The following is a 23,401-nucleotide window of genomic DNA, read 5'->3' as shown; positions in this document are numbered from 1 at the left end:
TTATGCCATTGTGTTCTTCCATTAATATATATAATACCTCTAGATAATACATATACTATATACTATATTAATATATATTATGCATGTTAATTTTTAATGGTTCCATAACTGTGCAAGTTTATGTAAAACATTCCTTTTTAAGTATTTTCTTTGGTTCCAAGATACCCTGGCACAATTAGGATAAATGTAATGCCTAAACTACAAATTGTTGTATTCATGTTGTACCATGAACTAAATCTGGAGGAAAAAGAACAGTGATACCCAAATACTTGCTCCGCTTGTCAGATCAACTTTTGTCAAATTACTATGAACCACAACTTGCATTATATTGCACCTTCAACAAGAAAAAAAACATTCCGAGGCACTTCAAAATCAACAAAAATGGAAGGGCTCCAAATCAAAGAAGTAGGTTTTGGAAGAGATCATCTTGCATACAAGAGACACTTACATACAAATTGCCTTCCTAGCTGTTTGCAGGTACCCACACACCAACTATCTACAATTAATTTGCACCCAAATCTCTCTGAATAACAAAATGTAATAATTGTTCACTATTTGAAAAATATCCTTTTATTCCAACAAGCTGAATAATCCCATATTTCCATGCATGCCTTACTTCCTTTCTCAGCTACTTAATCTGTCTAAATCCATATGCAACCTCTGCAATCGCTTCACAGTTTATTTTCCAGATGAGACCCGAGTGCTGATCCTTAGAACAGATATTTATAAATTGCCAACATAAAAATAACCAATGTATTCTTGTTTGCTATCCTCTCAGCAATCCTCTACCCATGTTAATATATTTTTCACGAAATCCCTTCAGTCCTTATTGTGTAAAAATGTTTGGACAAGTACATTTCATTCACGGTGCAGTTCTTCCATGGTTGCAACATTTGTGCCAGTGAAAGACATTAGCAAACAATTTGAAAGTTTCAGATTTCTCCACAAACTAAATGATTTTTTGATGAATTAACAGAGAAGGTTGCTGAAGAGAATGCAGATGCCATCTGCCTGGATTTTCATGTGTTAAAAAAATCCCACATAAATGGCTGGTTAGCTGAATTGAGGCCCATGAAATTAAAAGATCAGAAGTAGAATATACTGTATATATTAATGATTTAGAGATGGGTGTGCAGAGTAAAATTTGCATATTACTTGAAGTTTGTAAGTGTATTTAATAGGAAGAAGGAAGGTAAAAGCAAGAAGACATTGATAGGCTGGCTGAATGGACAGACTAATGAGAAATGAAATGTAATATAGAGAAGTGTAAATTGATACACTTTGACAGAAAGAATAACAAATAGTAGAGACTAACTGGCAGAGTTCAAAAGATTGCTCAGAAACAGAGAGCCTTGGGTGTATACACATATAAATACTTGTGAGTGGAACAATATGGTGAAAGAACATGAGTGGGATCTTGGGATTCATAAATCGAGGTGCAGAGTACAAAGGTTAGTAAATCAAGTTGAACATGTATAAAACATTGTTTAGGCCCCAACTGGAGTGTGCAGTTTATTCTATTTGTTATGCTTTTATAAGGATATAAAGATTTTAGAGAGGGTACAGAGAAGATTAACTAGAATAGTTCCCAGGACAAGAGATTTCAGGTACAAATCTAGAACAGAGAAATGAGATTTGTTTTCCTTGGAGCAAAAAAAAAGTTGAGAGAAGAGTTGACAGAGGTCATGATTCATGTAAATACGATAAATAGGGGAAAGATGATCCCATCAGCAGATGTTCAAGGGCCAAGAGGGCTAAAGAGACAAGGGAAATGTGAGGAAATTTTTATTTTTTAACTCAGTAAGTAGTTATGATCTGGAACTTAATGCCTTCAGGGAAGGTTGGAACAGAATTACTCAGTAGCTTCAAAAGGAATTGGATAGGCACTTGAAGGGACCATGGGGAAAGAGGAGAGGAATGGGGACTGATAGCTTTGCTCAAGTAGAAGTCAGCATGACTTAATGGGTCAAACGCCCTCCTTCTCTGCTATAACAATTCCATGATTGGCTTGGCTCCATGAGGTTGCTAAATGGCAGCATATAGATGAGGGAAGGAACTCCAGTAATAGAGCAAATTGAGGCCTGGGGGTCATGGTTGGTAGAGGGAGGTATGTTGGTGGGGAAGGGGAAGAAGCCATTTTTAAAGATGCTCCAGATCAATCCAACAGATGAAAATGGAACCAAACAACAGCAAGCTGCCTAAATAGGACAGCGTAAGATTGGAAAAAAGGATGAATTTTGAAGGCTGCAGGGAGGTCGAAGCATACAAAGGGAGATATTTTATGCCTTGGTTTATTGACTTTGTAGGTGTTGCAGAAGGCTGATTAGAAAGATTCAACCAGAGGTTATGGAAACTGTTCTTAGGAACAGAAACACATTTCGGAAAGGAAGTGAAGTTAAAGATTGAGTAGTAACATGCCATGCAGAGAGATCAAAGACATCTTTTCCAGCAGAAGAGTGATGATGTCATTTTCAGAAGGAAGTGGTGAAAGTGCCCAAGGAAAAGGCAGCTATTTTGGAGATCAGTTAACAATTTAACAGTTCAGTCAGAATGAAGTCAGGAATGTGTCTGAGCCATGAAAGCACATGGGAGAAAGTAGTTAAAGAGACATGAAATTCAGAGCTATGGAAATGGAATCTGGGAATGGTGGGGGCTTGGCTAGGGGAGCAAGCCTGAGTAGATGATCTGTCTAATCATTGCAAAGAAAGCCTACTGTTCCTCACACTTACTTGAGGTGAGGGTGGGCAAAGCAGGGAATAGTGGTTTAGGAAGGTTACTTGTAATGCAGTAAAAAAAACTGATGTGTAATGTTTATTCTCCAGAGATAACTAAAGGTTTTGGCAGAGGACATTGAGGATCTAATCTATCAAGATCTGGATGATGGATGCTTAACCTCACAATCCCTTGAGTTGAAGAAGCATAGAGGACGTTAAATGAGAGAGAGGGGACCAAAATAAAAAGGGGATCAAAGTAATTGAGCAAATCAAAAAGTACACATAAATTTTGGCTAATGGAGCTTCAAAGGTGGGGCAATTATCATCTAAAAGTCCTGTCGTAAGATGTTTGATGAAATTTTCTAAACAGCCAGATACAAAGGGAATTGGTTTAGAAGAAGGTACAGGTTGGTGAGAACTACAATGAATTGATCAAAATTATCTTTGTCATTGATCAACAGCACAGGTGTAGAGAGACCACTGGAATGGAAAGCAAAGGAGAGTGCCTATAAATATGAGCAGAAAAGACAGAAGTTGAGAAAGAGTAAGAATATAGTGAATTCAGAGGTCAGAAGCCAAAGGAGGAAGAGATGGAGTTAGAGGTCAAAAGGATGTGGTGGGTCTAAAGGAAAACACCAGGGTTGAAAATGATGAGGCGAGGGGACATTGGGGAGAAAGTAAAAGAAAGAAGAAAATTAAACAAACCAAGTAAAAGAGATAGTAAGTTCAGGTTAGTCTTACCTCCAAAAAGAAAAAGAATTCCAGTCAGCACCAGTAAGGCATAGGCTCGAGCTAAAATACTGATAAACCCAGCTATTCCTCCAAAAATCATCAGGATTAGACTGAGTGGAAGCAGAATCAGAAATGTTCCATGCAGGTCTGTAAGAGAAAGAAAAATCTAATCTATTTCAGCCAAAGAGAGCAAGCAAGATACATGTCTGGAAATTGGGGAATACACAAGTTATTTCAATAATTATGGCTCTAGTACCAAGTCATGAATTCATAACAAGGAACAATACTAGAATTTGGAGCTTTGGACCACTTACATGGGGTTCTAGAAGGTCTGTCCCGCTGAGACAAGGAAAGGATGGTACGGTGGAGGAACCATGGTTAACAAGAGAGGTGGAAGGTTTAGTCAAGAGGAAGAAAGAAGCCTATTTGAGGTTTAGGAAGCAACATTCAGAAAGGGCTCTTGAGGGTTACAAGGTAGCCAGGAAAGAGCTTAAGAAGGGACTTAGGAGATCTAGAAGGGGACATGAGAAGGCCTTGGCAAGTAGGGTTAAAGAAAACCCTAAGGCGTTCTACATGTATGTGAGGAACAAGAGGATGACTAGGGTGAGGGTAGGGCTGCTCAGGGATAAGGGGGGACAATATGTCTGGAGGCGAAGGAGGTAGGGGAGGTCCTAAATGAATATTTTACTTCAGTGTTCATCAGGGAGAGGGATTTAGATGAATGTGAGGTTAGCGTAGAACAGGCAAATATGTTGGAGCTTCTCAACTTTAAGAAAGAAGCATGTTGGAGCTATTAAAAAGCATTAGCACAGATAAGTCCCCAGCTTCAGACAGGATATACCCCAGATTGCTGGAGCATTAACGATGATCTTTGAATCCTCCCTGGCCACAGGTGTGGTACAAGAGGATTGGACAATGGCAAATTTTGTTCCATTGTTTAAGAACGATAAAAGGGATAATCCTGGGAATTATAGACCAGTAAGTCTCACATCAGTGGTGGGCAAACTATTGGAGAGGATTCTTAGGGACAGGATTTATGAGCATTTGGAGAAGCAGTCTTATTAGGGATAGTCAGCATGGCTTTGTGAAGGGCAGGTCATGCCTCACGAGCCTAATAGAATTTTTTTGAGAAGTGACAAGACAAATTGATGAAGGTAGTGCAGTGGATGTGGTATATATGGATTTTAGCAAAGCGTTTGACAAGGTTCCCCATGGTAGGCTCATTCAGGAAGTCATGAGGTATGGGATCCATGGAAAATTGGCTGTGTGGATTTGAAATTGGCTTGCCCACAGAAGGCAGAGGGTGGTTGTAGAAGGGGAGTATTCAACCTGGAGGTCGGTGACTAGTGGTGTTTGGGAGCAATCTGTTCTGGGACCCCTGCTCTTTGTCATTTTTATAAATGATTTGGATGAGGAACTGGAAGGATAGGTTGGTAAGTTTGCAGATGACATGAAGGTTGGTGGTGTAGTAGATAGTGAAGAAGGTTGTCATAGGTTGCAACAGAATTTAGACAGGATGCAGGGCTGGGCGGAGAAGTGGCAAATGGAGTTCAATCCAGAGAAATGTGAAGTGATACACTTTGGAAGAATGAACTTGAAGGCAGAGTACATGGTTAATGGCAGGATTCTTAGTAGTGTGGAAGAACAGAGAGATCTTCGGGTCCAAGTACATAGAACTCTCAAAGTTGCCGCCCAAGTGGATAGGGCGGTTAAGAAGGCGTATGGTGTGCTGGCCTTCATTAGCCAGAGAATTGAGTTCAAGAGCAGAGAAGTAATGCTGCTGCTCTATAAGACGCTGGTTTGAGCACACTTGGAATATTGTGTTCAGTTCTGGTCACCACATTACCGGAAGGGTGTGGAAGCTTTGGAGAGGGTACAGACGAGATTTACAAGGATGCTACCTGGGTTGGAGAGCATGTCTTATGAGGAAAGGTTGAGTGAGGGCTTTTCTCTTTGGAGAGACAGAGAATAAGAGGAGACTTGATAGAGGTATATAAGATTATGAGAGACATAGACAGAGTGGACAGCCAGCATCTTTTCCCCAGGGTGGCAATGACCAACACTAGAGGTCACCTGTTTAAGGTGCATGGAGGAAAGTTCAGGGGAGATATCAGAGATAGGTCTTTTACACAGAGAGTGGTGGGTGCCTGGAATGCACTGTCAGGGGTGGTGGTAGGGGCCAATACAATAGGGTCATTTGAGAGACTATTAGATAGGCACATGGACAAAAGAAAAATAGAGGGTTATGGGAGATGAAGTAGGGAGGGGGATAGATGGAATGGGGATAAGGTTTATATAGGTCGGCACAACATTGTGGGCCGAAGGTCCCATACTGTGCTGTACTGTTCTATGTTCTATGCAACTTATGTCAGCTTTGGTCAGAGACTAACAGTAACAATTAATTTATATGCAACAATTAAAGTGATTGTAAGGTGAATTTGGCACATTATAATACAGTATGTTTGAGAACGTCTGAAGATCAAAGATAATCATACCATTACCAACTTGGTGTGTTATCCCCTTACACCTTTCAAGTCCACCATGTGAAATCTCCCACAGGGGCTGAGAGATTCCTGCCATTCTACACACCAGGGAATTTCTGCAGAGTTGTCATTCACGTACATTCTGTTGAAAAAGGGACCTCCTTTCTCTTCCTTTTCTTGGTTCTCATCTTTTCACAGGCCTTCTAGTTCTTGTTGAATTGCATTGTAGTTTTGACACAGCTTTTGTGGAATCTACAAAACTGTTCTATCTTATGTTTGTCAGATTGTTGAGTGCCAAGAGTGAATGGCTACCCTTATTATGAAAAACCTGTTCCAGCGATATTTTCAAGCTGAGCAAAAAACATACAGCAAGTGTAGAAACTGGAAAACATTAATAGCATTCCACTACATTTAAAGAATGGGCCCACACAAGGAATGTAGCAATAAGTGGGTTTGGTCATTTTATACTGATGTATCATGCCATTATATTGCTATCATTGCCATATGTTTGTCCTCAACAATTATAAAATCCAAATACAAATTTCTCACAATTGTAAGTACACAATCAGCATGCGGCTTGTACCTCAAACCCAATAAATCATTCCATCATTTCTCCCTCTGAATTAACAAACCTGAATATAAAAGTCAGCTGGCCAACACGCAATAAATCCCATTCTGAACCTACCATCGCTGTAAAATATTTGTCCTGTTACTGTTCTGCTATTATTATTCCTTTAGCTGCCCTGTCAAAAAAATGAATTCTTCAGAAGACGACTGTTAAGATGGATTACTTTTGCCCTTTGGTTTGAACTTAACCCTATGATCTGCCAAAAATTTATCAAATCAAGCAATCAACTCCAAAATGCCAAAATAGTGGGAATTCCAATTGCTCATCATGCCCATGGAATTCAGGTCCATGTTCACTTCAGAATTTAGGAATCTGTTAACTGTTACAATATGCTTAAGGATGTCTCTCTGGTGGTGACATCCTAAGTGAGGTTGCCATTCTAGTCTTGCTACAACTGTCACTGCTGCCTTTGCATGCTGTAACAATGCCAGCACATACTTCCAACAATGTGGGTTTCTCTCATATTCCCATATGGATCAAAGATGTATTTTTAATTGAATCCTTCAAAAAAATGCATGTGCTTTGATAGAAAGAAGATAGAAAACAATAGACACTTTCAATAGATGCAAACTAAATAAGCCAGTCCTACAAAGAGGATTCAGCATTGTACAGCCAACAAAAACCAGATCCTCAGACAATATACACATCTTCCCTCCAGTCACTCCAGCAGGAGCAGTGAGTATTTTTGCATTCTTATTTTGACAAGAAGCTGAACACTTAGCAATTTAAAAGGTCCTGACACTGTCATCATTGTTATTCCATGATGCAGTATCACTAATAAACTGACTTGCTTCATCTGCACAACTCAATGACAATCTTCTGTCCGCCTCCACCCCCCACCCCGCTCCTAGTCTGATGCATTGATACATTGAAGGCCTTTGTTGTCAGAAGCACTGACAGAGAGCCAGTTCTGTAATCTTTGTGCTCAGCTGTTTCACATTTCTCACATTCACACTGAAACCATGAAAAATTGTTGGTATCTTCTGAACCTCCTTTTCTTGCTTCAAATCTCTCTTCCTGCTCCCACTTACGTAACATCAATCCACATTGGGTAAGTTCTTTTTACACAAATATCAACATTATGCCATAGAGTATCTAAAGGAAATAGCTACTATTAACCAAGGAAGAAATAATGAGGATAAAATAGGATTTCCAAAGATTGACAAAACTACAAGAGAAATGAAGCTGGATAAAACTGGGAAAGTGCAACTGCCCATACTTTCTGTATATTTTGCATGTAGCACTCCTATCACAGCCTATATCATTTGTTTTAGATGAATCCAAAATTTGTCAGTCCTGCCTGAGGAGCAGGGAGCCTCACAGTCCAACATGGCCTTCGATGTTATTCTCCTCCACCATGCTGAAGTCGGCATGTTGTAGGATGATCCAGACCTACGAATGTACATCATTGAATAGGAACCCTGGGTGTAAGGTCACACACTGGGCAGCCCCTCAGCAGCTCTGATGTTGTATTTCTTCTCCTTGAGCTGCTTCTTAGTAAAGCCACTTTTTCCCAGGGATCTCTTAATTGGCAGGGCCATGTAGAGCCAGATGTTAATTCAGCCCTGTAGAAATCAGAAGAGATTGTGGGATCAGGGGGAAATGGATCAGGAGAAGAAAGATTACGTGTAGGCTTCATGATTTTGCACCCTGCTGTTCACTGACTCTGGTAGTTGCACATGTAATAGACAGCACAAACCTCCTCCAAGTTACTCATCTAAAACGAGGAGTAACAATATCTGCCAGTCTTTTGTTGCTGGTGGCAATTGTTTGGCTCTTCTGCAAGAGAGATTCATATTCATACTTCTGGGTGATAAGCTTGCCAAGCATGAATGGCTGGCAATATAGGGAAGGTATGAAATATGTGTTTATGTGTTGGAGTAGTGATAAGCTTGTGAAGGTTGGCTGGGCATGTAACTGTTAGATTGGAGTCATGATTGATAGGGGAGAAGGAAACCTCACCACACAACCTGATCTCTGATGCACAAATGCAAAATAAGTTTCAGAGTTCAGATTTTTCTATGAGTTCATTGGCTTTCACTGCATGTCTGAAATCACTAAACTTTTTCAAGTACTACATCCAGGTCATAAAGGCTTAAGTTCTGTTGTAAGCATGTTAATCACTTCCTACCAATGGATAGCTGTTTGGCTTCCTGCGTCTCCAGGCAGAAAGCAACGCTTCTCCTCTCAAATCCTCCCGTTAAGATGTTCAGAGTGTTCAGATCTATGTCAAAAAATCAGGGTGCCTGCTTTCATCATTGTTCTGTCATGCTTTCCTCAAAGCATCCAAAACAATACTGATGAAAGATCATTGGCACGCTATGTTGGCACCAGAAACGTGGCGACACTTGCGGGCTGCCCCCCAGAACACTATGCAGAAGATGCATTTCACTGTGTGTTTCGATGTACATGTGACTAATAAAGATATCTTATCTTATCTTGACATGAAATGTTAATTCTGTTTCTCTCTCCACGGCTGCTGTCTGACCTGATGAATACTCCCAGCACTTTCTGTTTTCTGATACCATTCTGAGGGAATGAATAGCTTCTCTTCAGGAGATGCAATCATGACTTCATTCAGCCCATGTTAGCTTCAAGTTGCTGGGAGCAACTCCCAAAATTACTCTCCATTGTAAAGCACCAATGCACTCAACAGTGCGATTGGTACTATGTGGATGTTGCAGTCATGATAATGAGATGCAAACTTGACTTGTGGTGTGGGATATTCATCCATCATGATTCCAGTATACATTTTCCAGAGCAATCCAATTTTTCCAAATCTGCAAAACTGTCCTGAATACATTCAGTTGTTACCGACTGATGCTACAGTTAAAGTCTGATTTCTTTCTCATTTTCTCTGCTGGACATTCAGTATGTGGTTAATTTTGTTCATTGCTTGTGGTTATCTTCATCCAATAAGCTCATCCTTTCAGAGATATTCTTTCCACCATTGTTTTTAAAACAATTCCACGGATTTTGCCATCAATATTTTATGTAGAACTATTTACACTAAGAACTTCCTGTTATCAGTCATTTGTTTAAACTAGAGTCTTTTTGCAAAGTACAAAAAAATGTTGGAGGAACTCAGCAGGTCAGGCAGCATCTATGGAGGGAAGTGAACAGTTGATGTTTTGAGCTGAGACCCTTCATCAGGTCTGGAAAGAAAAGAGGGCAGAAGCCAGAATAAAAAGGTGAGGGGAGGGGGAGGAGCCTGAACTGGCAGGTGATAGGTGAATCCAGGTGAGGGGGGAAGGTAGGTAGGTGGGGGAGGGGTGGGAAGTGGGAATGATGTGAGAAGCTAGGAGTTGATAGGTGGAAGAGGCAAAGGGATAAAGAACATGGAATCTGATAGGAGCGGACAGATCACCATGGAATAAAGGGAAGGAGGTGGGGAACCGGAAGGAGGAAGGTGTGGGTGATGGGCAGGTTGTGAGGGCCAGGGAAGGGAAAGAGAGGGGGTAAAGGGGCCAGAGGGATAAAGGAAAACAAAGGGGGAAGGGGGAACAGAGGGGAGTGGTTACCGGAAATCGGAGAAATCAATGTTGATGCCATAATGTTGGAGACTACCAAGATGGAATATGAGGTGTTCCTCTCATCTGCGCCTAGCCTCAACTTGGCAGTGGAGGAGACCATGTACAGATACGTCAGAGTGGGAATGGGAAGTGAAATTAAAATAGCTGGCCACTGGGACTGTTCCACGTAGCCAAAAAAAAGGCAGGCGTAGCTGGGGCCCATGTAGCCCATGGCTACAGCTTTGGTCTGGAGAAAGTGGGAGGACCCGAAAGAGAAGTTGTTAAGTGTGAGTACTAGTTCTGCCAGATGGAGGAGGGTGGTGGTGGAGGGGAACTGCTTGGGTCTGTTATCAAGAAAGAAGCAGAGAGCCTTGAGACCTTCCTGATGGAGGATGGAAGTGTACATGGTCTGGAGGTCCATGGTGAAAATGAGGTGGTCAGGGCTGGGGAACTGAAATTTGTTAAAGTGTGGAGAGCATGCGAAGTATCACAGATGTAGGTGTGAAGGGACTGAACCAAGGGGACAAAATGGATTCGAGACATGAGGACGTGAGTTCAGTGGGGTAGGAGCAGGTGAAAACAATGGACCTACCAGGGCAGTTAGATTTGTAGGAGGTAGAAACGGGCAATGCGGGGTTAGGGAACAATAAGGAGGCTGTAGAGGGGAGATATCCAGAGGTGATGAGGTCGGTGATGCTGCAGGAGACAGTGGCCTGATGCTGCTCAGTGGGGTCCTGGTTCAGGGGTAAGTAAGAGGAGGTGTCCAAGAGCTATTGTCTGGCCTTGGCAAGGTAGAGGTAAGTCCGCCAGACTACAACAGCACCGCCATTGTCTGTGGATTTGATGGTGAGGTTGGGATTGGTGTGGACAGAGTGGAGAGCAGTACATTCAGAGGGGGTGAGGGTAGAATAGGTGAAGAGTGTGGTGAAGTCGGGGCAGTTAATGTCCCGTCGGCAGTTAGAGATGAAAAGATCCAGAGCAGGCAGAAGTCCAGAGTGGGGTTCCTTTACTGCCAAGTTGAGGCTAGACGTAGATTAGAGAAACAACACCTTATATTCCGGCTTGGTAGTCTCCAACATTTATTTCTCTAACTTCCGGTAACCACTCCCCTCTGTTTCCCCCCCCCCCCCCCTTTTGTCTTCTCTTATCCCTCTGGCCCCTTTACCCCTTCTATTTCCCCTCCCCCACCTTCACAACCTGCCCGTCACCCACACCTTCCACCCTCTGGTTCCCCACTTCCTTCCCTTTATTCCATGGTGATCTGTCCTCTCCTATCAGATTCCATCTTCTTCAGCCCTTTGCCTCTTCCATATATCACCTTCCAGCTTCTCACATCATTCCCACTTCCTCCTCTCACCTGGATTCACCTATCACCCCCCCCCCCCCCCCAGCTCGTGCTCCTGCCCCTCCCCCTACCCCTTATTCTGGCTTCTGCCCTCTCTCTTTCCAGTCCTAATGAAGGGTCTCGGCCCGAAATATCGACTGTTCATTTCCCTCTATAGATGCTGCCTGACCTGCTGAGTTCCTCCAGCACTTTTTGTGTGTTGTTCCAGATTTCCAGCATCTGTAGTCTTTCTTGTGTCTCCTATTGCAAAATACTCTGTCTATACCATTTACAGTCTCTTGTACCTATCTCTTCCAGATTGTAAGGCCAAGAGGGAGATTTGTCTTTGGTCACTAGCACTGAACACATATTGACAGCTGGTTGTACTCAGCTCTGCCACCCGCATATAAGTCAATATACTAAATGTCAGGAAGGGAATACAATTGATATCCTCACAATGATGATCACTCAAATCTCTTTCTTTTTTCTGTGCAATGAAAGCTGAACAGGGTTTTCAAGCGTGATTGAACCAGGACAGCCTGAACTTTAATCATGGTGTCCTTGAATTAAATTCTCATAATATGGCTCCGGATTTCTCGTATTAACTGATAGAATCTATCCTGAAACGTATGATTCACCTGCACTTCTAAGTCTTGTGAAATCCTCACACTGATATAATCACCAAGTTAAATAAGTCACTCAAATATGTTGAGCTAACAAAAAGTTTAAAGGTAACTGTTATCAGATACCAAGGCTCTTTAGAACCTGTCTTATATTTAACCCCAGATGGTGGATGGTTAGATATTGTGACCACTTTTTCTGTTCTAGCTTTACCATTACCCATAGCATAAATATTGACTCTACAGTTTTACTGTACCTTGATTTCCCGAGCATCCAAAATTCTGCTGAACTTGGTCTTGCATGTACTTTATTCCATTTTTTTTTACTTCAGAAACCTCTTGCTGACAAAAATGATATTAACTTATTTATCTTCATACCCCAGTAATCTAATGTGCATTTATCTTGATATGGGAGTAGGTGCAAAAGGAAAACATGTGCAAAACATGTCCTAATTTTATATATAACGATTTACAATGTACGTGGCAGGATTTGCCTGTATCTACCAATTCCTTCAGAATACAGTAGTAGTGTCTATATATTTGGCACTTGTCAATTGTCGGAGCAAGCAATCAGTGTACGAAATTTACGTTGCAATATCAATACTCTTACGGTACACTTATCTCTGTTGTCAAAGGTACCTTTGTTCTCATCTCTTTCCCTTCCAATTCATCGATGTGTCTCACATAAATCAAAAGACAATGACGTTAATGTACTGCACTTCACAGTTGTCTATCATGTAATATTTATGATGTATTGTTGATCTTGATTCAATTACATTGAACAAAGATTCAATACTTAGTTCAGAGAAGAGAAAACTTCCAGTTCATGTTCCATTGCAATCAGCGAATAATATTATTCAGCTCATAGGAGAACAGAAAAGTCTACTTAATTTGATATAAAAGTGTAAATTTCAATCAATCCCCTGTCAGAAATATATGGCTAAAATGTAAGTAACTTTGCCGAAATATAAATATTACATTTTCCAAATAAATGAGCAGAAAACAATCTTCAGGGTCTCAACCAGAAACGTCACCTCTCCCTCTGCCTCCACAGTTGGTGCCTGACTCATTGAGCTCCTCCAGCAGTTTGTTTCTTCCTCCAAATTCCAACATCTGCAGTCTCTTGTGTCTCTGGATTATTTCATGATAGGGACCTTGTGCAGGCAGATGGAATTATGGTCAGTGCAGTCATGGTGGGCCGTTAGGCCTGTTCTTGTGCTGTACGGTTCTATACTATATATTCACTTTTTAGGCACATTTGAATTCTACATTAATGTGTGCTAGTTATTTGGGCTTTCATTTCTGAACAGCAAATCAAGATCATCCGTTCCTTATAAATAAGCTTCAGACGAATTCAGTATGATTATAAGGCACATCAGTCATCATTCTAATCGTGAGGTATTGTGCTTCCCTCTAGCTTTATATAATTTTTGCTAGACGTGACTCAAGTTCAAAGCAAGGAATAGAAATTTCCAAATGTTCTCTACCATAAGAACTTCAGTACTATCAGAAAAATGTCTTTTGACTCACCATTCAATAAGATCATGGCTGATCCTATGCCTTAAATCCACTTTTCCACTGATAGCCATATCTCCTAACTTTTTATGTCCAAAAATGTATTGATCACAGCCCGGAGTATGCTCAATGACAGCTCCCACAGGTCTCCAGGATAAAAAAATACCAAAGATTTGCAGTTTGCGTAAAGGAATTTCTCCTTATCACAGTCCTAAATGGGCAACCTTCATTCTGAGATTATACCTCTTAGCTCTGGATTCTAGTGAAAGTAGCCTTTTGACATCTATCCTGTAAATCCCTTCAGTGGATCTTCACAAGTAATGGGGAACTCATCAGAAGTTCATAGTTGATTTGCCAGTACAGGCAGTCCCCAGGTTACAACAGGGTTCTGTTCTGGACAACTGTTCATAAACCGAATTGTTCATCAGTCAGAAATGAACAAAAACAGTGTGTCGGAGAAGATCTCAGAAACAGCTGTGACAGGAGTGCGAGCAGGCGTGGGAAGAGCAGCCACCAGCCCTCCTCACAGACTCAGTGAGTGAGTGAGTGAGTCTGCTCAGTGCTCCCAGCTCAGGGAAGGTTGGGGTGAGGAGAGAACACACAGAGAAATGCCCCATTCCCATCCAGCAAAAGATGCCTGCAGCCCCGCAACAGCCAGCAAATCCATCCTGTTGGTCTCCCAAATGCTCGTTCATATGTATGGGGTGTTCATAAGACAGGTGTTCATAACTTGGGGAGGACCTATAATTTCTACCCGTTGTTGTTAATGTAATAAAAATGAATGGCAAATATCCATATTTTTTTAATCTGTTAGGTGAGGCCCTGCTACTGATATTAGACCTCAAGAAATTCATTTGAAAGAGCTTACAAGGAAAAAAACAATTAAGATTTCTTTTAATTCTAGACAACATCTGAAGCAAAATTAGTACTTGATACTTGTGAATCTGCAGCTAGTAAATGAGTTATCTTCATGTGAGGATTGATAAGATTCTCTCTCTTCAGCTGAATCTCTATATGGCGTTAGTTACTTATGGCAAAGGAAATCAAGAAGTCTGATGTTGGATCTCCACACCAACTACTTCCCAGAGTGTGAGAGAAGCAACTTGGCCTGTGTTGTAAGAATAGTCATAGTCCGTTCAGCCTGTCAATTTTGATGATGTGGATGATGGTTGATCTGTTGCTTAACTCATTTAGCCATCTTTGTTACATATTGCTGAACACCATCACCTAACAAATCTTATCAATGTTGATTCCAAAAACTTCAATAGCTTTTCACGGGAAGAGAGTTCAAAATTTCACATCCTTTGTGTGGTGCCCAGAACAAAAGTATCCTGAAGGGGATCTAAACTTAGCTTAATATAACAACATAACTGCCATACTTTTGTAATCCAGCTCTCAAGTCTAGTCAAGTTTATTGTCACATGCACAAGTACAATGAAAAAGTGCAATGAAAAACTTGCTTGTAGCAGCATCACAGGCACATAGCATTAGAGACACATTATTTGCAAGAAAAACATTAATTATATACGTTTTACAAAATTATATAAGAAAGAACACAATTAGAACAAAAAAAAACAAAGTCCACTGTAGTGCAAAGTGGTCAGTGTTGCTAAACTGAGGTAGTGATTAGGGTTGTGCAGGTTGGTTCAAGAACTGAATGGTTGAAGGTAAGAAGCTGTTCTTGAACCTGGTGGTGTGGGACTTCAGGCTTCTGTACCTCTTGCCCGATGGCAGCAGCAAGAAGATGGCATGGCCCAGATGGTGGGGAATCCTTGATGATAGATACTGCCTTCTTGAGGCAGTGCCTCATGTAGATACTCTCGATGGTGGGGAGGATTGTGCCTGTGATGTATTGGGCTGAGTCTAGTACTCTCTGCAGCTTCTTACATTCCTGTGCATTCAAATTGCCATACCATGATGCAACCAGTAAGGGTACTTTCAACAGGACATCCTTAGAGATTTGTTAGAGTGTTGGGTGACAAGCCAAACCTCCTTAACCTCCTATGGAAGTAGAGGTGCTGGCACACCTTCTTTATGATTGTATCAATGTGCTGGGCGCAGGACAGGTCATCCAATATGTTAATTCCTGGGAATTTAAAGCTGCTGACCCTTTCCTCCATCAATCCACCAATGTAGACTGGCACATGTTTGCCCTCTTTCCCCTTCCTGAAGTCAACAATCAGCTCTTTAGTTTTACCGATATTCAGCAAGAAGTTGTTGTTGCGGCACCACTCAACCAGGTGTCCTATCTTGCTCCTGTGCACTGACTCGTCACCATCTGTGACTCATCCAACAATAGTGGTGTCATTGGCGAATCTGCACATGGCTTTTGAGCTGTGCTTAGCCACACAGTCATGTGTGCATAGGGAGTAGAGCAGGGGGCTAAGCACACAGCCTTGAGGTTCACCTGTGTTGATGGTCAGCGAGAAGGAGATGTTGTTACCTATCCTCATTGATTGAGGTCTGCTGATGAAGAAGTTGAGAATCCATTTGCAGAAGAAGGTACAGAGGCCCAGGTCTTGAAGCTTGATGATAAGTTTGGAGGGGATGATTGTGTTGAACGCTTAGTCAATGAACAGTGGCCTGATGTATGTTTTCCTGCTTCCAGATGGTCCAGAGCAGAGTGAAGAGCTAGACAAATCACATCTGCAGTTAACCTGTTGTGGTGGTAGGCAAATTGCAGCAGATCCAGGTCATCTGTGAGGCAGGAGTTGACTTGCGCCATAACCAACTTCTCAAAGCACTTCATTATGGTTGACATAAGCACTACCGGACAGTAATCATAGAGGCAGGTCACCCCAGTCATCTTGGGCACTGGTACAATAGATGCCTTTTTGAAGCAGGTGGGAACCCCAGACCACAGAATCGAGATAAGGCCAACATTCCACTCCTTTAAAATCATTTTTGGACCTGTCTATGACCAATGGTATACTTGGATCTCTAAAAGTCTCAGCCCATTTATGCTTTTTAGCTTCTCACAATTTAGATAATACCATGATTTACCTTATGTAGAACGTGAATGACGTTACATTTTCTGCACATTAAACTTCATTTACAAAAGTTTGACACACTCATTTAAGCTCCTAATGATCCATAGTAGCTCTCTGTGCCAATCGATATGCCACCTGATATGAATACACAACTCCCCATTTCTTCACTTCAGTGATTTGTAAATTTCTTGATATGCCGTCCACACAAATCCATAAGGACACCACTAGCCAATTTGAGTATGATCTTAATTCAATCTCAGTTTGAATTTGATCTTGCCAATTTGAGTATGTGTCCATTATTCCAGTTCTCTCGCCTCCTACTTCATAACCAATTCCCTATCCTTATCATACACCCTTATCACTTGTATAATCCCCTATTTGGTACCTTTTGGAATGTCTTCTGGGAATCAATATAAATAACATCCAGAGATATCACCCATACTACATCATTCCACATACCAAAAATTACTAACTAGACTCATGAGATATTACTTGATATTTACAAATGGCTTTCTTTGATCAGTTTATGCTTATATAAATGCTTACTTCCTCTGTAACAACAGAAGCTAGACTGAAATTAATATGTTTCCAGTTCTTTTTTATTACCACTCTTAAATACTAGAGTAGCATTTTTTATCACCCAATCCATGGGGACAATTTCTGAATCAAGAGAGGTTTGAAAAGTCATGACTAGAGCATTGATAATGTTCTCATCCATTTATTTTAATACAATGGGTTAGAAGCTATTGGTCCAAGAGATTTGTCAATCTTCAGTCTCATTATGTTCTCTATTACTGTTTTTAAATTTGCATTAACCCAATAAGTTTCTTCCATTGGCTTACTATTAACATTTTTGGTGCTTTACTTTCATCCTCTGCTATGATGACTATTATAAAATAAATATCCAGCAAGTCTACCATTTCCTAATTTTACTGACATTACTCTTAACAATCTTCGTAATACACTTGCAAACATTTTAGCCGTGTCCTTAATGTTCTCTTCAAAATTTATTCTCATATTTCCTTTATGCAGCTTACTATTTTTTTCATTTTCTACTGCTCAGTAGAATCAATATTATTCTTCAACTTTTTTCAAGTTCTTGCTCTAAGTTCAATAGTTTTATACTGTCTCTCAATTCTCTTGTTGTCTGACCTTACTTAATTATACCATCAGAATTTTTGCCTTTGGGGCTTTATGTCTTTCTAAATACTTCCAGCTGTTCACTTTTTTCATCCATTGATTTCCTTATCTAATCTACAGAGGTCAATTTATTTCTCAACCTTCCAAAGTAAAGCTAAATTTAAAATCTTTGTTAGCAAACCACCCTTCCTTTCTAATAAACAATTTGCTAACTTTATGATCATTGTCCTCTTACTGTCTGATTATGAACCAAGCTGGACACATTACTCATCACCAAATCTAATGTAGCATTATTCACCGAGGTATAGGCTCTGAAATCAAGATTCATTAGATGTCCCCATTTTGCGGCATATTCTGCTCCTTGTTTCTGTCATATTTCTTTCTTCAAGAAAGCACAAAAGCACACTTAAAACTTCCAATCAAGCTACCTGACAGGGAATTAATTGACCACAACATTTTGTCAATTTTGTATTCCGTCAGCTTGCCACAAACACCCCAGCACATTAATCTGGTTTTAAAAAGATCTGAGCATCTATGACAACTCAAATGGAAATGAAAATGAATAAATCCATAGAATTCAGGTTACCATTGCCGTAACTCATGTCTCATTTGACACAAATAGAACCCATTTTAGGTTGTAGTTTTCGGTTGGTTAAAGCAACTCTCCTGTGCTCAACTATAAAATAAAGAAGAATAGCAAGAAGCATTCAACTTAATACCAAAATCGGTCAGCATTAATAATTTTAAAAAATTAGAGCAATAATTAAATACTTTGCATTGGGATAAGTTCACCCATCCTAGCCTCAGGAAAGAAATACATCCAAAGGGGACACAAATGGGAAATACAGTGCATCCCCGGTTGTATCTCAGGTAACTGAGGCAAGTGGGGGTGGACATAATGGAAGGGTTTTACATTGTCTTCTAATTTTCTCTTGATACAGGGAGGTGTGATAGAAGTGGAAAGTGGTAAATGTGACACAATGCTCAAGGAAAGATGTAAGGTCTAAAATGAGGACAGTACCGATCAACTATAACAGGACATAAATGTGTTTATGGGGAATGGGCAGACAAGTAGCAGGTGGGATGGAAAGGGACAATATACAGTAGGTTTAATGGTGTTGTTCCAAAGAGTGTGCAAGAAGAGGTACAAGGGGTTCATATGCATTGATCTTTGAAAGTGGCAGAACATACTGAGTAAGTAGTTGCAAAGCAGATGGGATCCTGGGCTTCATAAATAGTGATATTAAGCATTGAGTACAAAATCAGGACAGTTATCTTATTAATTGGATCTTAATAAAGCTCTGGTCACCCTGCAACCAGAATATTGCCTCAAGTTCTAGTCACCATGTACTATGAAGGAAGAAAAGGTTCTTGGAGAAGGGTTGGGATGGATTTATCAAAATAGTTCAAAGAATGAGCAGGATCTAGCTGTAGGGTTATATTGAAGAATCTGGGGGCATTCTCTTAGGAGAAAATGAGATTAAGGGAAGATGTGATGGAAATGTACAAGATTATGACAAGACAAGGTAACTAAGAAAAGTTGTTCCTGTTAACTAATGGTACAGGACTAGGAGACACAGATTTAAAGCTTTGGCCAAGAGATCTAAAAGGGAAATGCAAAAAAGAACCATTTTATTCAGTGAGTGGTAATGACACAGAACTCACCATCTGCATGGTGATGAAAATGGAGACAATCAATGATTTTTAAAGGAAATTAGGTGGACACTTGGGGAAAAATGCACTGACAGGCCACAGGGATAAAATGGGGGAATGAGACAGACTATTTTGCTCTACAGCAAGTCAACATGCCAAGTGGCCTCCTATGTATTGTTCTGACTCTTTGACGATGATGCAGAATCTCTGATCTGCATTCTCTCTCACGTTTGCCCTCAAGGATTGGTGAATTTATATTATTCTGTACAACTTAGATGAGATTTCACCATTAAATAAGATAAAATGCACACTTTTTAAGCAACTTAGTGATGTTTGTCTCAGTTTCATATTTGTTTTTATTTTGCTCAGGAGAATTTGGCTCCTGCTGTAACCATAACACAAAAGGAGATGACATTGGTGCAGCTCAATGCCTTTACTCTGGGTTGAACTACATTCTAAAATAGTCCAAAAATCTCTGTAAATTAAAATATTTTGAGGAAAAGATTGAAGAATGAAAAAAGGTAGCTCATCCAAAGAACTATCACACAGGGCTGACCTTTGCTCTAGCAACAGTGTCAGATCTTATTTTTACTTTATCACTGAGGTATATATAGGAAACTTTGATCTGAATTAAAGACTATCTCCATCTTTCACTCCATGCTAATGAAGAGGGCAGAGGGGGAGTCTCCCACTACTCATCCCAAATATTTTCATTGCTTAACTAACTTGTTGACTGCCATTGGTTATATTGTGTATTAATTTCGTGTGGCAGTATGCAATGCTGAAATACTCTCTGGTAAAGCATTATCATTGTTTCAGTTATACTTCACAGTATCTAGATCACAAAATAAAAAAGTGAACTGAAAAAGTATTAATTTGGAAACATGAGTGACTGAAGATGCTGGAATCTGGAGCAAAAAATAAATAAATTGCTGGAAGAACTCAGTGGGTCAAGCAGCACCTGTGGAGGCAAAGGGACGAATGATGTTTCGGGTCCAGTGTTTGGCCACCTTGATAGTTTTAGTATAATCACTATACAGTAATCCAGTGACACATTGGATCCAATATTAATGTAGGGGCAGGTTCTTAAGTAAGATAAGGAGCGGGAAGCAGGGGAATGGATTGAGTGCACAAAACCAAAAATGAAATTATCACTGTAGAATAATAAATTTTGATTCAATTGAATTGTTTTTTTTTCTTTCTGTGTTTTTCTTCTCCAGGTTATGTGTCTGTATAAAGTGTTATGAGGACACAAGTCATTTCTATCATATCATATTTCACATGACATAGGAGGCCATTTGGCCCATCAAGTCTATGCCAACTGTTTGAGCAATCTCATCAATCCCATTTCCCCACTTATTTCTCTATAACCTATTCTCTCTCGCATGTCCATCAACTCCAACCCGATTCCTCTACAACCCACTTACACCAGCATGTCTTTGGGACGTGGGAGGAAATCAGAGGTCAGGATTGAACCCATATGGCTGAAGCTGTGAGGAAGCAGCACTACTTGCTGTGTCACTGTGCCACCCTGGCACTATGTAGAAATGGAACTGGAAGAAGCCAGGAGCTGTCTAAGATCAATATTACGATGATTCTCAAAGAGAGTAAAGGCATTATCCAGATATAGAGAAGTTTCCCTTAAATAACTACAGCAGGAGGAGTATACTCCACTTATCAATGAATCCTTGATTTTATCATTAAGGGTCTATAATCAGCGATGATTTAAGAGTTTTAGATATACTGTAGGAAACATCTTTGCTCCACAACGTTGTGCAGAAGACAGCACACCACCATACTTCGGGCATCCTTGCCTGCAAGTACTGAATGCCTGCAAATCTATTCAGAACCACATCTCCAACACGACATGAGGTTTAAAAATAGCTAGGAGAGGAATGGGTGAGGAAAGTGAGGATTCCAGAGTTTGGGGAAATAAAGAGACTGTAATTAATCTTATTATAACATAGTAAGAATGTAAGCAGGAGGTTAAGTGCATAAGGTCCAAGACATTAACTGCTTCTCTTTCCACAGATGCTGCCTGACCTGCCAGATGTTTCCAGCATTTTCTATTTTCATTTTAGCCCTCCAACATCTGCAGCTTTTTTTTTTGATTTCCAGGAGGTTAGATATGCCTCAGAAGATCATTTGAAGATTAGCAGCAACAGGAGAGGAAAGTTCACTGAACATTATTATATCAATAAAAAAGAGACATGAAATTCAATTTTTAAAGATAAAATATATCTCATGACAAAAAGTTAATTATGTCCTTTGAAGACTTGCAACAGAACATCCAGAGATCGCTTTGAGTCAGATAAGAATATAATTTGGAAGGCATTAAGAATTATTTTTTAAAAAGTCAGTAAGTTGCAACAGTAATGTGCATTTCTGAGATATTTAGAGACTAACAAAGACTGAAAAATTACATGACAGCATTGCCTTGTCTTCTACTCAGGTACTGGCCACAAATAGATCATCTGTATATGTCTCATATGGTTTGCATGTTCATTGAAACTTATAAATATCTCCCATGTGATCTCAATAATTAAAATGGTACAGATTCCCCATAAATATTTCCTTTCGGGAGTGTAGATGGTATCATATTGGTCATTTCAAACTTAAATGATAACACTGGCCTGTTCTAAATATCTCACTAACCTTATGTGGTACTGTATGATCTTTACCCCCATAAATCAATCAAATTGCTTCCTGAAACACATTTAAGAGTTAAAAGAGATGATTGATTGTACTTACAACTTTTCTTGAACCAGGTGACAAACTTCATTTCCAATGCATCAGATGAGCCTGAGACATCATAGGCTGGTGCAGGGTAGGTGATTCTTGTGTAGTAGGCTTAGTCTTTGGAGTAGCACTTTCTCTGAGCACTGCACATTCTGCAGGCCTGTTGGCCAGTCCTCCACCAGATAATAAAGTCAGAAAATGCCATCAACTCTATTATGCCAGCCAGCCAGCCAAATGTTAGCCTTCCCAGCTTCAGTAAATCTTTGCTCCAAATAACTATTCAGCATTCAGTTTCTTTTTTATAAACTAACTTACTCCACTCAGTTCTCATGAACACTGGTTGGTAACCTTATCATGATGCTTATTTTGACAAACGTCCCTTCTAGGCTGGGAAGAACTTAATCACGTCAGGCGTGCAAACTTGGCGGCGGCGTCCACTTTTTACCCTGACAGCCAGAGGAGAGGACGCGAATACCTCCAACTTTTTGTCAATTCGCATTTAAAACTATGGTTGATAGCATTCACTGCGTTTGGCTAGAGCTGGAACAGACCGGTTACTCCGCACATTGTTTAAATGATCGTGATTAGGCATTTCATGGGAAAATGTAAAAATACTTACTTAAAATCCGTCTTTGCGAGGCTGTCAAGCTTGCATTTCCTTTCCAGAATGGATTCATTAAATTAAAGCATTTACTTTCAACTGCAAGCAAAAAGACAAAATACGGTGTGAAATGAAACTTAGATTTTGTTAAAAAAAATAAACTGTTACTCAAGGAAAAAAATCAAAGCAGCGGTTTGACGGCCTGACGAATTATTGAAAACATTTCTTACACCACATGAACTACTACATCTGGAATAACAACTACATCGTTGTTAATAATAATTAATACAGGCAGCATATATCACATTACTCAAATATTTAAACTATTTAATGGTCTTACATTTGCAAGTTCTCCAAAGCCCAGAATGGGAGCTGAGGTGATGGGTAGAATTGGACAATGTTTCCAGTTTGGAGGCATCGATTATGTACCAGAAATCTGTCCCAATTGCTACCACCAGAAACACGAAGCTTATCGCACCGGTCAAAGCAACAGACACTGAGAGGAAACTGAATGTTAACTTCATTCTTAATGAACTGTCACCGGGGTGGCTAAACTCACAGACAACTCGTGGTCTTGTTGAACAGTCCGGGAAATCTACAATGATGCTGTTTGTTACTCATGGATGTTTCGATGCGAATGCAGTGACTTCTCAGCGCTGAATGCTCTTTGTGTTTCGTTTGTTTCTGCTATTCGCCGCGCTGTGGAGATGTCAGACGCATCTCGCTGAAACTACTGTGGTGTGTGTGCGA

The 23,401-nt window shown here is 40.3% G+C and overlaps 1 protein-coding gene across 1 annotated transcript in view; it reads right to left on the bottom strand.

The window, feature by feature from the left end:
* LOC127573562 (transmembrane protein 114) overlaps nucleotides 1–23,197 on the bottom strand; it is a 75,951-nt gene extending 52,754 nt beyond the window's left edge. Inside the window, exons 1-3 of the mRNA XM_052021910.1 lie at nucleotides 22,992–23,197; nucleotides 22,670–22,750; nucleotides 3,456–3,593 (exon numbers count right to left, since the gene is read on the bottom strand). Coding sequence (XP_051877870.1) covers nucleotides 3,456–3,593; nucleotides 22,670–22,750; nucleotides 22,992–23,175 — 403 coding nt within the window. The 5' untranslated portion in view covers nucleotides 23,176–23,197. The remainder of the gene's footprint in view (nucleotides 1–3,455; nucleotides 3,594–22,669; nucleotides 22,751–22,991) is intronic.
* Between the last annotated feature and the right edge of the window lie 204 nt (nucleotides 23,198–23,401).

Source organism: Pristis pectinata, chromosome 8, assembly GCF_009764475.1.
Source record: "Pristis pectinata isolate sPriPec2 chromosome 8, sPriPec2.1.pri, whole genome shotgun sequence".
Taxonomy (NCBI): domain Eukaryota; kingdom Metazoa; phylum Chordata; class Chondrichthyes; order Rhinopristiformes; family Pristidae; genus Pristis; species Pristis pectinata.
The sequence above is the reverse complement of the archived record's forward strand: the minus strand, read 5'-3'. Positions and strand labels throughout refer to the sequence as shown.